Source organism: Mytilus galloprovincialis, chromosome 9 (genome assembly GCF_965363235.1).
Source record: "Mytilus galloprovincialis chromosome 9, xbMytGall1.hap1.1, whole genome shotgun sequence".
Taxonomy (NCBI): domain Eukaryota; kingdom Metazoa; phylum Mollusca; class Bivalvia; order Mytilida; family Mytilidae; genus Mytilus; species Mytilus galloprovincialis.
The window spans coordinates 21,231,305-21,248,622 of NC_134846.1; the positions used below are offsets into that span (position 1 = coordinate 21,231,305).

A 17,318-nucleotide genomic window follows, 5' to 3' on the forward strand; every position below is an offset into this window, starting at 1 on the left:
TCAGTGTAAGAAACGACACCCAATGAATTACTGTCTCCTGATTAGGAACAGGCACATACAGAATGTGGCGCATACATCTTGTTAGTGGACGCCCAACCCTCCTCTTAATCCTAGGACAGTGGTGCAACGGAACATTACAAGAACTGTACAAAACAATAAACAAACAACGCAAATGATTAACAGTAACAAACAAAAACGCGTAAATTACAGCCTCCTTCTTGGCCTTTTATAGACTACTTTACGTTATGAGTTTTCTCAATGTAAGAGGCAATACGATCACACGTATTTTTTCGCGTATTCGTTCGGAATTTTATGGGTACTTTTCTCATTGTCAATTATACCACATTAACTTCTTATTTCCGTTTTGTGTTTAATTGTAGATGAATCCTTATTTAATATATAGTCCCACTAGGATTTATGTCATATAAAAAGTTCAATGTGGAAAGGTACAATTTATCACGCATCTGCTTTAAATTGGAAACATACTAACATATATCATGAACTACTGCTCTTAATGGTTAAAGTCACAGAATGACAAACAAAAAAAATGTTAATTTTTATACAAACTCCACGATATTCGTTTTCCTCAAGTTGACAGAAATCTGATCTCGATTTTTCAGACCTAAGAAATCCACACTTTTGTAAAACTTAACATTTGTTTGTGCAAATACGGTAACATTATTTCGATCTTATCAGTCCTATCATTAATGAGGGCACTTATAGGTTATCATCACTATCATATAGTGTCTTCGTGGTCGTAATTTCTATACACTTCCTGAAAACAAGGTGAGTGGATATCATTATTTACTTTTGTCTCTCAGTTCTCGATTAATTTAACCCCATCCAAACAGAGTTAATGCATATTAAGAGCACACATTCGTATCAAAAGCAGGAGGACAGCACGAGCGTTATCAAAGTTCATATATCCAAAAAAAAAGAATATATAGCAATGAATAAAGACGAAACCACAAACAAAATGAGTAATACTAACTAGAATAAGTCTGGGTATCCTATTTGAACTATAGAGTGGCTCGTTACAACTATCATTTGAAGTTGTTGATTTTTGTCATGAATGAAAAAAGGAGGACGTCAATTTGGCATATTGATTGATGGTTTCTTGCTTTCAGCCAGTGGCAAATATTTCATGCAGACCTATAATCATAAAAATCGCAAATTAACAACTCTTACAATAGGAAGTATTGTAAGAAAGGTAGAATAACTTAAGAAATATTACCTCGCAACAGACAATTTTAATAAACTCTCAGAGGGCCGTTGCAATGGTTCCTGCACAGAACATAACATTTACCATACCAGAATCATAGAATTAATGTCCACATTCCCATGGGAAGTGACTGGGTATCTATAGATTCACCTTTCTCCATCATCCTATAAAAGGAATATAAATAGCAGGGTTAAAAATTTACACGTTCCGGTGGGAAAGTTCAATAACATGGCAATATATATATACTAGTACCCCACAAGTCAACCTTGTAAAGTTCATTGAACCTATCTGTAGAATCTGGAATGCAAAATTCCTATAAAAGTCAATAGTCTTGATGATGTCGTAACAACTTCTAACTTTTCTACGGTTTCAGCCTATACCCTCATAATATACAACTTTATATTTACTGCAGACGATGCATTTGATTTTCGCAATGTTAAGTCTGCTGCTGCCAACTGGTTCCTGCAATACACTGGCAGACTCCAAATTACTTGGACTGGGATATGATTTGCTGAGAGCAAACCCCGAAGGGGGACGTTTCTCTACTTCTGGCCTCGACCCTGGTATAAAACCAACAAGACAGATACTTCAAATTGATGATACAAACAGAAAATTCCTGATTCGAGTAGACAATGTAACTTTCTGCACCAATCACACAACATACGAATATTTCAGTGATGCCAAAACTAAGCAGGAGTATCTTCTCAGAGATTATGTTACAAGCGGTAAGAATTGTTTGCATAATATTACAACTAAACACCTTCGACGAGATTAAATCTCAATTACATCTCAAGATAAGATGATCTAAGATGCATGTACTTGTATGAATTTTTATGTAGAAGGGTCTTATTTCTTGCACTTATAGGTTGCAATTCTGTAAATATAGACAATGCAAGTTTCCCATAGGAACTCTTTTTGCCGCTAAAACTGTGACACCTTTTTAAAGAAGTTTTGTGAAAAATAATATCCCAGAACGGAAAATTTACAATTTTTTATGCACTTCTATTTTATTCAAAGGTCAAAATATAGGGCTGTGCGGCATATTTTATATTTATATGCCCTGATCTTCTAAGAGTTTTGTAAACAAATTAACATTATCTATATGAATATTATAAATCTCCCCAAAAGAGGCGTGGTTTGAGAATCAGCTATATTTACAAAATGCAACCCATACAAACATTTATTCAAAAAGAAAACTCTCTAAAACAATTTTTATCACAACATTCATTATTTATCAGAATTATAGCCTGAAAGAAATCACTGCATATGCTCTTATTTTATACTCCTACCCCTGTTTCAATTTTTTATAGAATTTGAAAACAAGACTGTAATTATTGCTAGCTTACCCTATGTGCATGTTTTCTTACATGGGGTAAGCATTTTTCTCTGTTTTTCCCCTGGGGCCTCACATTTCCCATTTTCCCTCCTGTTTCTAGCAATGTAGAATATAAGGTACATATTTAGGATAGAACACACTATTGTACATGTTGTAAGTATTGTCTTTTTTATTTCTAGCTTGTACTTTTTTATGCCGCGATCACAAAAAGCACATTTAGGTTTAGGTGTTATGGGTTACTTTTGAGTTATCGACAGGACAAAAACATCCCACTAAAATATTTCGGAAGGATCAATGAGTTTCAACGATGCGAAGAGTAAATATATTAAGAACTTTTAAACAATTTTAATAACAAATATTCATTTATTATGAATTTATTTTGAATTCAGGGCTTTATTAAGTAAACCATGCACACTGTAAACTGTGAATTTATGCTGAGTCATCATAGTTAAGGCCAAGGATTTTCTAAATCTTCATAAAATATTTATAAATAGAACTTCATATTTGAGTACAATTCTTTAAAATCTCGGAAATAAACTAGATTTTGTGAAATTCTATTTTTTCTAACCCTATATAAGTCTGATTTATTTGTTTTCCAAACTAGCCAATGCATAAATATGTGTATACATTTTTGTTTATATCCTACATGTATGGGTTGACTGTTCAAACTATATAATTCATACATGTATCCCCATATTATATTATTGAAATAATTTTTAGGTGATGGTGACATGCTCATTCGTCCATATGCGTTCATGGCTGGATCTGGTAAATAGATTTAACTAGTATCTTAGTATGATATTATATCTTTCGATTATAAATGCAAGAATAACAAGATTATGTCGTATAATTTGGGTGGTTCAAAATCCGGACATTCAAGATGTTTTTTTCAAATTTAAACTCTTTCGTGTTTGATTTTCCATCTATATTCATACTGTGTTAAGTCTCCTTATTTTCATTTTAATATATTTATATTTAGCTCATGTTTCTAATTTCAAAGATGTCGTGAAGTTTACATCTTAATATTAATTGTCTTATATTTCTTTTTCTTTTTATAAACTTCCGCATTTATTTTATTATTTTCATTATTTTTTTTCTAATTAGGGCACCAAACATTTTTTCGGCTTAAGTTTAGAAAAAAAGGTCAAGCATTTTTTTCATTAAAATAAACAGGAACAGGTTTTGAAACTCAACTTTTGATGGAAAAAACTTTTTTTTAAATTTTCATTCGGAAACATTTTGACAATAAATAAATAAAGGAAACCCCTAGCAGGTGGTTTGAAAGGAATAACAACCACAAAAACTCTATATGCTTGACAAAAACAAAAGAATGAATCTTCGAAGTTTGTTTTAAGGTTTTTACTATAATGAGCAACACAACAGGTGCCACACATGGAGCAGGATCTACTTATTCTTCTGTAGCACCTAAGATCACCACCAGTGTGATGGTGGGGTGGTGTTGCTTAGCCTTTATTTTTCTATGTTGAGTTGTGTGTACTTTTAATTGTCTGTTTGTTTTTTTCTTTTTTAGCCATAGCGTGTTCAGTTTATTTTCGATTTATGAGTTTAAATCACCCTCTTGTACCTTTCTCCTCTTTCGAAATGCTTCCCATTTATTATTGAACTGCATGGGCGATTTACCCAAAGAAACATTATTTATTGCTGAAACATTTGTGTCGTTAAGTTTTTTGTTGTTGTTTATTTGGTGTACTCTCAACATCTCTTTAACTTATTAATGTTTTTGAATTTTGAATCATTTTTAGATTAATAAATACTTATCCATTTAAAACATAGCCAGCGGTATATAACAAGAGTTAATTCACAATGTTCTACATTTGACAATGTCTTTACCGTCATGAATATGACAGTTGATATCAATTCGTTTGATGTGTTTGGGCTTTTGATTTTGCCATTTGATTAGGGACTTTCCGCTTTGAATGTTCCTCGGAGTTCAATATTTTTGATTTTACTTTTCAATAATTAGAAAGTTTTGTAATATAGCTTTATATGCTTTTAGCTCTAGATAGTGCTACTAAACCAAATGATATTACAATTGCTGAGATAACTGTGTGTAACCGAGGACGTAGTCGTTATGTAATGCCTCCAGCTTATCCATCCTTACACAAACTGAATGGCGAGTTTATAGCAGCAGTTTGTTCTTTGCCAACATCATACGATCCCACGGTCTATAGTCAATTTCTTAAAGACTGGGGAACGGTAAGACTGCATTTATATTTATAATAAACAGAGGAACGGTAACGACTCTTGAATGTGGATTCCATGAATTGAAAAGAAAACTAACTGAAGATTAATACACTTTTCAAGTCATTTAAATAAAAAGGTTCAAAACGTGTGAAATTATTTGCTGTACTTTGAAATTGATTTAATATTTTCTTTTCTTCGGACTGATATAAAAGGCATATTGTTTCAGGAAGAACAATAAAAAAAACACTACGATTTTCCATAATACATAAGAAGGGATAACAGACAACTTCATGGCGTCAATTGAATGACTCATAAAAACATATAAAATTTAAATAAAAAGCATATAACTTAAAACTTGAATTATCTTATTCTTTAACGTTTCAGCATGTAATTGTTGAAGTTGAAACTGGGACAAAGATAGTAGGTCAATATGACATTCCAGCAATCAAAGTTGCAGAAGAATTATTCAAGGTATTAATTGCAGATTGTTTAAAAAGTATAAGTAATTAAATGTTTCTATATGTATTTTAATTGAATTATAAATAAAGAAATATTTACCCGAAAACCTAAAGTGAAAAAGCAGTAACTTGTTATCCAATGTATTTTTGTGTCGATTTTACATTATTGATTCGTAGGTAATTATGTTCCAGACCATAATATGAGTATTTAGATCGTACGCGTACAACTGGACAAGATACGTTTACTCGTACGGTCCGACCATTTGCGTACGGTCCGACCATTTGATTAAACGCATACGGTCTAGTACGAGCTTACCATGGGATCATTGGTTAGATTGAAACAAACTTTTATCAAAATCTTTCTTTTTTAGTTTTGCAAATTGTTATTATTACAATTAGATGCATAAAGTGAATAAACGAACATTTGAAATTAAATTTTTGTTTTTTCTGTATGTCTGAATCCTATTTTGTTACTCTTGCCCTTGCTTCCACACGAAACATAATATTTTTTACTTTTACTTGTTTTTTTCATGCATGTTCCTTTGCATTTGCATTTTTTTTTAAAGTTCCAAAATATTCTAAAAAAACTGTCTTTCCACATCAATTTCAGTGAGCATAATTCCTAATTCCATTAATGTATTACTGACATGCTAAATACAGGAGATTAACAGAGGCTTTTTTAACTAGTTAAAATGTAAAGTTTGTATTTCAATTACAATTGAACTCTTGAATTAATTTGAGATTTAACAAATGTTTAAGTTTTGTTGGTCTGTAATATACATTTGTATCTGATAAACTTGACCAACAACTTATAATATAAGGCAGACCGTACGCGTACAGTCCGAAAGTATGAGTATTTTGAGAAAAAAAAAACACGCGTAGGTCCAAATACTCATGTGGCCCTGGAACAAACACACAACAGCATACGAATACGTACGAAGGACCAAGTTTAGTATATATGTATGAACTGGTTCAATTATTTTCGTGAAATTGTAATAAATAGAAAATCGTCTCAAATGACTTTGAACATACATCATTCAGTACTACAAAATATCAAAAAGCAGTGCACAACAAAACGGTCACTACGTATAGAACTACAACATTTTTTGGAATCTAACTGAACTAGCTTACCTTGTTTAATTGAAATGGATTTTATATAATACATGTTCAATAACCCTGATATTGTATAAACAAACGATGCACAACGATGATTAACACGCATTACATGTAACAACGCTTAGGGTTAAATATTTTGACCTCGAAGTGAAAATATTGAGAAACAAGTACTGTAATACTAAGCAAACCATATATAATTGTTTGCTAAACTAGAGAAAACATCGAAAACGATTGTTACAGGAATATTTTGAACATTGAATTACACGAAATGTCAGATTTCCGGCATATGTGTTTTTTCAGGACAGAATTCGATAAAAAAAAAAATTGTGTTTCATTAAGTTTCGACCACTATTTAAAACTGTACTATGTTGACTCGTATTTATTTATAGGCTTTGGAAATCATCACCTTCTGATAAATTAGAAAAAAATTGTTTCAGAAATATACCGATCCACCTATATGGAAAGTTGAAATTGTTAAAGATGACGGAACTATGGCTTATTTTAACACATCCAACATACCTATATCTGATTTCAAAACATTAACAACAGGAAACCAACCGAAACAGTTAAATGTTGGCAGAATTGGAATATCTGAACCACTCGAATTTCATTTAGTATCCATTGCACGATTCTTAAATGACGATTTCTGGACAAATGACAATATCCAGCATTGGGATAGCATTTGTTCCACTATGATGAACAGAAATTTTTCAGTAATAAAGCAAAATCTGCTTAACGCTATGAATGAATATCCTTCTACCTATCGCATAATGTCAACACCGTCAGGTAACTAGAATATTGTCCCTCAAGTCGTTCGCTTATTCTAACAAAAAAATTAATCGTTAAAACTATAAAAGAGGGGCGAAATTAACAAGAGGAACATTCAAAATCATGTAAGTGACAGAAGCCGGAGTCTCTAACCTTTTATCTATCGAAACGTGCTGTTTAATAACGATATATAGATAAAGGCAACATTAATATAACGCTTAAAATCGATTAAGAGTGAAACACATCACCTATAAGAAGAAAACAACGAAACAACAGAAACATAAAAAATGCAACAAAAATACAAACGCCAATGAAACACATACAGAAACGACTGCTATTATCCTGACCTGGTACAGGACATTTCAAGAAAAAATGGTGAGTTGAAGCTGGTTTTGTTGCTAGCCAAACCTCGCGCTTTCATGGCAATGTTGAATATTACACCCTAAACTTAACTACAGTACAAATAAATGCAAGAACATTCAGGACAGAGAAATACACAAATAAACAATACAAGAATACATTTCGACATGCTAATAGTTATCAAGGTTCCAAGCTTATAATGTAATACACCAGACGCGCGTATCATCTACACAAGACTCATCAGTGACGCTGAGATCAAAATAGTCGGAAAGCCAAACAAGTATAAAGTCAAAGAGCATTTATGACTCACGATTCTAAAACGTTGTGGCAAATACGGCTAAGGTTATTTATGCCTGGGATAAGTAAATCCTTAGTCTTTAGAATAATTCATACTTTTGCAAACAGTAAATTTATCAAAAAAAGACCATATAATTGAAATCATTTCAACACTGAAGTGCTAATTATCCAAAGAACAAAAACAACATAGGGCAGCACACAAAAACAGCAAAAAAAGAAGTACGCATTGTCTATCACACGACTAGATCGACTCAAAAAAATTGACGTCACGGGCATATTTCTAAAAAAAATTAATAAAAAATGTAGCTACCGAAAAAACATCGTGAGGGTATAACACATTCTTCTACAATACCCAGCCACAAAGAATGATTATAGTGTGATACCAATTCGAATAAAACATGCATGCTTTGTGATAGAATTATTATTTTTAACATGTTTAATACTTGCGAGCATCCAATTACAATTTGTGGATCCAGTAAACGGACCGATACAGAACTTCATTCCTTTTTAGAAATTACACACGTTATAAGTGTGCCTTTAATGTGGCCGACGGGGTCATTTTCATTGTATCAACCAGTATCAGGATGTCCACATTCCAATAAATGGTTTGAGACAGGATCGAGATTTTATGACAACGAAGACGATTCAAATGGCAATTCGTGGTCCGTAGGTCATCATTTAGCTGGTAAGCTTAGTTTTATTTTTCTCAAATATATAGAATGTGTTAAAATGTTTTCGTCTCAGTTTTTTCAAACATTCCTTAAGTTTAACAAAATAATTTGAATCTCTTCTGTATCAATACATATATTTCTTAATATCTTTAATCTAACAGTATCAAATACAAGTCAATTGACTACTTCAGAGTTTTATTTTCCTACATATATTTCTTTCAATTCAACATTCATTGCTTCTTTTAGATTCCATATGAATTATGTGGAAATACAATGTAAGTGGCCAAAAAACTGAAACAATTTTAAAATGCATATACCATTGAAACAAGCAAATCATAGGTACCCATATTAGAACAACCAGAAATAAAATGTCAGATAAGAAAAGGTTTATCAGTCAACATTGTGTTGTAATCTTAACCACTATGAAAACAACCAAATATATGAACACAGAAAAACAAAAAAGGCATACTAAATCAAATTAATTAGTAAAAACGACTTTCAAAGCTATCAGGTTTTGGTGGTTAGCTTCTTAACATGTGTCGTATATACTAGAAATGAATATTTTACATGTTCAGGATTTGCGCATGAGTGACAAAAACTACAATAATCGAAAATACCCTCCAACTATTTACTGTACTCTTAGCGTTGTTTAATTTTAAATGATTTTATGAACTGTTTTTTGAATGTTTTTCAAGGTTAAGATGCGCATGGTTTTTTTTTACAGTTTCGTACATGCACAAACTATTTATAGATATAAAGAGCGATTTAAACGCATTACCAGAGCATATTGGTGTAAATTGATGCCGACACGGAATGGGGTTCATTGTCAGCTTAATTTTAAAGTATTCCAAATACTTTTATGGTTTGCACATTTATTAAAACCATAAATTCGTACAGGCGTCGACAGTATGCGACAACACGGGATAGCCGGATAGGCAGATTGGGCATAAATCATCCGGATGGTGTACAGATCGCACAGGACTCAAATTACAGTGAATGAAAGACCGGGATGGTTGAGGGTACAACACCAGCGAATCCCATACAATAGCTTCAGATGGTAAAAGTATATAATCCATCGGCCTGTTATATCTTATTATATTGACTTTTATAAAAGTTATCTAGAAATAGACACGCGCATCAGATAAATTCATGTGTTTTGTTTGAATTGTTAATGTTGGCTTATGAAAGCAGAAACGCAGAAAAAATACGTGATGACTCTGTGACGTTCGATAAATTGATGGACTGGTGTAAGAAAAGAGAACCATCTCGACCACAATTTAATTTCTGACGTATAATTATAAACAGTCCATATCAAACATGATACCGTATTTTGTTGGACTTAATCGTATAAATAATGCTCGATGATTACCGATGCATCTCTGAGATATGGCTTTCCTTTACGAACATCACACACAGGTGGCAATGGAATTTGCAAATTGTTATTTCAATGCACGTAAGACCAGTAAGTAGTTTTCTCGTACCGCAATCAATCAGGCACATGCATAGATAAATACAATTGTGAAGGGTGTTGGTGGAGCCCTCAGCCTTAAGACAATGGATGGTAACTGGACTAGAAGTCAGAAAATTGATAGATACATTTGAAAGATCTAGTGAGTAGTGGTTTCTACATACGGATGAACGACAACATGAAAACTCTACTAAAACGGAAAAAAGATTTTCTCAAAAAGTCACAAAGACTTTCTAATGTAACGCACTAATTTGAAATTTTTTTTTTAAATGATTCATCAGATTTGTACAAAATTTTTGATTTGGAAACAGGTAAGATATGTTATTTCTAAGATATTGGTCAAACCAATACGGAGATCTTTTGAAACAAATGTAAAACGATAAATCTGCTTTTTTATGACCCGATAATATGAAAAATTTCTTAAAATTTAGCCGTAAAACAAAACTGGAACGAAACCGGGAATGTCTCCTTAAAAAAACCCGCTAAAGAATAATAAAAGTGATTTCGATTTCGTTATGTAAATTTTTGATTTCGTGTCAAAGAAGGCAGTCTTTAAACTAAACTGCTCCACCGTCTTTGGCAATTAAAACAGTGAAATAAAATCGAAGCTTATGTATATATACTTGAATCCTTCTGCAATCTGACATCAACTGATCCACATTCTGATGTATTTATCGTTGAGGAGGGGAGCAATTGATAGTTCCAGGTCACCATGAGGAGCAACAACATTTAATGATGTAAATTATGTCGTACCGGCTGACATACAGTCTTGCAATGATCAGTGTACAAGAGTAGACATTGTATTTGACGTTTGCTTAAATAATAATTGGAATTGTGTCTTGTGTACTACAGTATAAGTTGTTTGTTTGTCTTTTTCTTTTTAGCCATAGCGTTGTTAGTTTATTTTGTATCTTTGAGTTTGACTGTCCCTTTGGTACCTTTCGCCTTCTTTTAAATGCTTGGACGAGTAGAAAGCAAGGCGAAATGTACTGGTGCTAGCCAGAAACTTGCTGATTCTGTTGAAAGCCCCTCTGTAACCATAAATAAGTAGATACACGAGGGTTTTATCCATGATAAGAAAAAAGTAATTTTAAATAGTAATGACACGGATTGCAGCATTCGAAATATAAGGTGTAAACAAATTGCAGACAGGTATTATGAAGAATCAGGACTTCGATGACATAACATCAAATATGTTAGGTCCTCGCGTAGATGCTTTTCATTTTTTTCCATGCATTCAGTGGATATGACACTGTTCAAGCATTGCGCTGAAAAGGGACGAAGTGAGTTTGGCAGAGCTGGGGAGTATTTCTAGGTGTAAAGGACGTTTTTGCCCGCTTGAGTATAAGACCAAACTCTATTGAAAAAAAGACATATACATCATAGATGCAGTCGTTTGCATCATTTATGACAGAATAAAACAACAACATGAAAAATATTTGCTGTTAACGAGGCTATAATAAAATAGTTTGCCATGAAGCAGTGGCCTTATGATGAGATTTCGCATACAAGAGGTGCTATTTTGGAACAAACCAAAAGGACAGTATATAAAGGCGGACATGTTTGGGCTCAAATAGATTTATTAGTTAAGGCCTGAACACTGGGATTGAATGAAAGAAAAGACAATGACATTTGGAAACCAAAATGAACTTCCTTCCCTGCCGTTGCATCGACGTGTCAGGAATTTTTGAAAGGTGGATGCAAGAAGTCAAGCTGTGTAGATATCATATATGCTTCCGTTCTGGCTGTCCGTCCTTATAACGATTGAAAAATAAGTGACATCTCTTGTTCAGTTGGTTGATTGAAATGATAAAATTTACATTTTCGACGTTTATGCCGCCATTTTTGAACCGGTAGATACCTTTTTCTGTAAAATAGATTGTTTCATCGTACTTAAGGAACTGTTATTTACTTTTTATCAAAACTTGTCTTAGATTATACTTACAAAACAGCTTTCAAAGGATGTACAAAATGTAGCTAATTTGAAATGACGCCATTTGCAAAATGAGTGGTGGCCATCTTGAACAAATGATTTTTTTAAAATTTATTATAATTTAGTCAACCTTTATACTAAATGTCATGCTTGTATTACGATTTGCACAATTATTTGTATAATATCTCCAACTATGACCTCGGGTAGGTTACGTATAGAATTATAATAAGCATGAATAGTTTGTTTTGAGGATCAATCATGATTTGGTAAGAAAATCACCAAACTGTGTGTTGTGTTCTACAGTCCGTTAGTATAAAATGGTTTTGAAATTAAAGATAATAGTTACAGTTTACCCCTATGTCATATTTTGTTTCCTCGTGGTCATAAAAGAGGGACAGTCAAATTCATAGATCGAAAATAAACTGTCAACGTCATGGCTAAATAAGAAAAAGACAAACAGACAAATAATAGTACACAAGACCCAACATAAAACACTAAAGACTAAGCAACACGAGTCCCACCATAGACTGGTTGTGATCTTTGGTGCTCCAGAAGGGTAAGCAGATCATACTCCACATAATAGTTGATCATATGGAGCATATTAAACTATGTAGATACCACAAAGCACAATGGTGTTTTATTTCGGTGTAAATTGGACCAGAAATTTCTGAGGAAAACATTTTTGTGAAAGTTAACAGACAACAAGTGCAAATTGACGACCATATGATATTTACATTCTTTGTTATAATATCTTAATATATAATGGTAAATTTTAGGTGATACACATGATAAACAAAATTCGAAATTTTTCTTCTGCACACAGACGTCCGGAAATACAGGTGAATACAATAGGAATTGGCCCATTGGAAATTACTGCATTCTGAAGTATGGGTCGTGTCCTAACGGTACGTAATAACTAAAAGATGAAACATTCTTGAATTTAAAACAACGGATGTGTGGTAATTATTTGTGAAACAAACGAAAGCAAACAAAACACTTTAACTAAAATGAATATAAGGGTTACATGTGTAGTCTTACCGGCCGACATACATCAAACAATTTGGTGCTGGTATGATGTGAATGCTTCACGGAAGTTATAAAAAAACATGAAAGATGATTTTATAAATTCTTCTACATTGAGGTCCTTACGCTCCATAGAAAGTCATATACTTAACTATCATATCATTTCAACATCTCAAGGCCTCTTCCGAACAATTGAAGGTCCCTAGTATATAGATATAAAAACATGTGGTAATGAGTGGAAATGAGAAAAACTCTCCATTAAATTTGTAAAAGTAACCCATTATAGGTCAATGAACTTCAGCAAGGGGCCTTAGCTCACACCGAAAGTAAGCTATAAAAAGCTCTTAAATGCCTAATGTAAAACCATTCATAATTCATAAAGGAAAACCAACGGTCTAATCTATAAAAAAAAACAGACACGAGACACACATGTAAACCACATCAACAAACGACAACCACTGAACAACAGGTTCCTGACAAAGGACAGATACAACCAAATGCAGCGGGTTAAAACAAATTAACAGGCGGCAACTTTTTATTCTATCTGAAATAAAAGTGTAACATCGCAAAATAGAAAGACACCTTATTAAGTAAAATTAAAATGTCTTAACTCAATCAAAAGACAAAAGGCATACACAGAACAAAAAAATTGATATATGACACAATGTAAATACAATATTACTAAAAAAAGGGATGAGATGTAAAACAAAGAAAAAACTATAACCTAGACAACATGCCATCTAATAAAACAACGTTCACAGGTTAAAAAAATGAAAATGAAGGTATAATATACCGAACGTCGAGTAGAAATCAAAACGGAACATCTTGAATCAAATGTCAAAATCATATCCCCCAACATATCAAACGAATAGATAATTACTGTCATATTCCTGAATTGGTACTGGCATTTTCTTATGTCAACCCCTAGTAAGTGTTATGAAACTATTCTTTTAGCGCTGTTAACTAGTTCACTAACTACTTTAAACGAACGTATCATAAACTTGTGTAATAAAACATATGCAATTAGAGATATTGAATATTTTTGGAGTGTAATCACATCATTAATATAAATAAACAACATCCCTTTGATCGTTTTGCAATTTCTATTGCAAGTTTTAACTTTTTGAACTCCATGCAATTTTTGTAAAGCACAGTTTTTCCTTTTTTTTTTAAAGTCGTTTGAAAAACTCATATAAACCGCCTATCTCTAATCAGAAAGATAAATGTGCTAAATACAAAAATATATAAATGCTTACTTTACCTACTGGAGTTTTGATGAAATGATTGAAACGTTCAGGGTTCTGCTTGAACACATTCATGTACGTTTTGGCATTAAAATTAGCGAAAGATTTAAACTACATTTATTGGCATAAACTGCTCACTTGTAAACTGACTTCTTCCTGTACTGTAATGCATTACAGTTTACTGCAAGGATTTCGTAATTTCAACTTACTATACTAAATTCTTCCATGAATACACAGATATGGTTGAAATACAAACGGGGTGGCACATCGTTATTAAATGGGTACTAGGTACTTTTATCTGAATCAAGTGTTAATAAGTGGTACCTGCTTGTTACCCAACGATTTACTAAAACAATACGTTATCGGTATTTTTTACTGTTTAAGAGTAATAAGCAGTTGTTATAACACAAAAAGGCTAAAACATAGACGGACATAGACGGTACTAGTATAATTGACCTCAATTTCCTTGAAATTGGTCAATCACCTCATATAATAAAATTGAAGCGTTGACATTTCTTTTTGGGTTATTGTTAGAGCTAAATCATATCCTGCACGATGCTAACTGCGCGATAAAAAATCAATTTCCCACAATCTGAATAGCAGAAATCTTCAGTCACTGTGACGATCTGTCTTTACAATGGAAAGTATTAGTTTTGCAACATTTTGTCTCTAAAATATACTAGTATAGGTATAGTGTCAAGTAGTGTTTGTTGCGTATAACTTTTCGATAGTTTTAGTGCTGAAAAGTTTTTTTCTGGAGAAAATATATATGCAATAAAACTGATTAAGTCTGTCATTAGGGATGTCGTGGTTTACAGAGTAGATAAAATTACATTATTACTAAATTAATTAATAGAAAATGGTCCTTAGAGAGTAAGGATACACCGCCCTCTCCAAACACTCTTTTATGGTATCAAACATATATACTGCACAACTTACTAGTATAATTGATAAATTGTTTTAGCACAGACTTTTATTCACATTTGCACATTAAACAGAGCTTTAATTATATAGTCCGAGTTTGAAATTAAAATTGTTCTTAATGTTAGATACTGTTGGGGTTTATGTATTTTAACCCACATTTAACACATACACTCTTTATCCTTCAATAGAGTCGTAGTGGAATTTGAGATTGTTCATTGATATATAATTACCAGGGTCATTCTGTTTAATTTGTTCCGCCTTCAATATCAGGACAGACATTGTAAGGTACATTGTAACTAAGTAAACTTTTAGATTAAAACTATATTGATAAATAAATCATGTTTTACAATATAATCATTTATAATTAAAAGGTTTTGATGAAGGTTACATTCACTGGGATGATGAAAATGGTGGTAACGGTAACGCAGTAAATGGTATCTTACCCTACGGAACATATAATTCTGACACAGATATCTACTTCTGCTGCAGGTAAAAGATAACAAGAGTTAGATAACTAAAAGATTATTTGAAACATGCAAAAACATACATTGTTTTTTTTTTTAAGATAATATGTATTTCTTTATATATTTTAAATTGTGTTTTGTTACTGTTATGAGTGTCAGTTAGCAGGATGTTTTGTGAGGTGTATTTATTTTTTTCACATTTTTACATTTTTACATTGGATGTCACCTTGAGAGGTCAAACGGATGTTATGTTGCCGAAGAAATTTCAGCACACGTCCCTAGTGCTTTTGACTGATAACCGAACGTATCATGTATACATATGAGGATATTATCGAGTGAAATATAACATTCCTTATCGGTTGTTATAAATTCTTTTTTAATAAATACTCATTAAAATATGTTTAAGAAAGAAAAAAGAATGAAAGATGTTTCGTTGTTCGAAATATATATATAATTATAAAAGTAAAAATATTTTATAATTTATGTATACGTACCGAAAAATTGTGTTTGAAGATGTATTTGCGTTTTATCTCATGTAAATTTAATAATTGTAAGAGGTACATATAGTTTTCAAAGGTACCAGGATTATAATTGTGTACGCCAGACGCGCGTTTCGTCTACATAAGACTCATCAGTGACGCTCATATCAAAATATTTATAACGCCAATCAAGTACAAAGTTGAAGAGCATTGAGGATCCAAAATTCCAAAAATTGTGCCAAATACGGCTAAGGTAATATATGCCTGGAATAAGAAAATCCTTAGTTTTTCGAAAAATTCAATGTTTTGTAAACAGGAAATTAAAAAAAATGACCACATTATTGATATTCATGTCGACACCGAAGTGTTGACTACTGGGCTGGTGATACCCTCGGGGACGAAACGTCCACCAGCAGTGGCATCGCCTCAGTGGTGTAAATAGTTTTCAAAGGTACTAGAATTATAATTTAGTACGCCATAAATATCTGTCTGGCTGGTATCCTATAACTGCCTGTCATTTATTCATCATCCAACATAACTCGAGGTCACCCGCTGTTTAGTACGTACCTCAGTATTTTGACTTGTCTTATTACTTGGCTTCGCGATTAAAATCTTCTAGTTCACACCATATGTAAATAATTACTGAACGATTTTAACAACTGCTAACAATATGTTCTGATTTGTTTGTTTAAGATTCTATCGGCTTGATTGATTTATGAAATTGGAAACTATTCAGGAACTAGAGATAAACTTATATATGTGGAAGTTCAGACAGTATTGGCAAACACTAAGCTTACTTGTGTCATTTGGTTTCTTAAGGATAGTTGTTTCATTTGCATCATTCCACACATTTTTTGTGAAACCCTGGCAAAATTTGCTAAATTTGAAGGGTGTAATAATGGATTACTCTCGCTGTGTACTTTCACTGATTATGAAGTCGCAAATATCAATTGTCTAGTTCCTAACAAGAAATATAAATAAATACGATGATAAATGTTAAATTGTTTTGATTTTATATTATTTACAGAAGTGATGGCCATACCGCTGACAAGATTTTTCTACCTATAGACAAACCATTTTATTTAATGAGATACACCAGCGGATGTCAGCAAGTCCATGGCATGGTAGTTCGTGAAGAATATTTTCATTTCAATGACGAAAAAGATAGCAACCAGGACAGTTGCCATGGAGACCATCCATATGACACTAACTGTTACAAAGATCACACTTTACATTTTTGTTACTACGAGGTTGATAGTCAAGGTTCTTCTGCCTTTGGCTGAACTTCTATGACTCCAATGACAAACAATAACAGTGTACGAATAAACTACCAATGTTGTCTATTCAAAA

General features: G+C 32.5%; 1 protein-coding gene across 1 annotated transcript; it reads left to right on the forward strand.

Moving 5' to 3' along the window:
- The first annotated feature begins 700 nt into the window (after nucleotides 1-700).
- LOC143044604 (uncharacterized) lies at nucleotides 701-17,318 on the forward strand. The gene is made up of 10 exons (XM_076216666.1): nucleotides 701-786; nucleotides 1,635-1,947; nucleotides 3,279-3,326; nucleotides 4,576-4,775; nucleotides 5,148-5,234; nucleotides 6,775-7,123; nucleotides 8,274-8,447; nucleotides 12,611-12,739; nucleotides 15,397-15,514; nucleotides 16,996-17,318. Exons 2-10 carry the CDS (start codon nucleotides 1,638-1,640, stop codon nucleotides 17,249-17,251), a joined length of 1,671 nt encoding a protein of 556 aa, XP_076072781.1. The 5' UTR covers nucleotides 701-786; nucleotides 1,635-1,637; the 3' UTR covers nucleotides 17,252-17,318.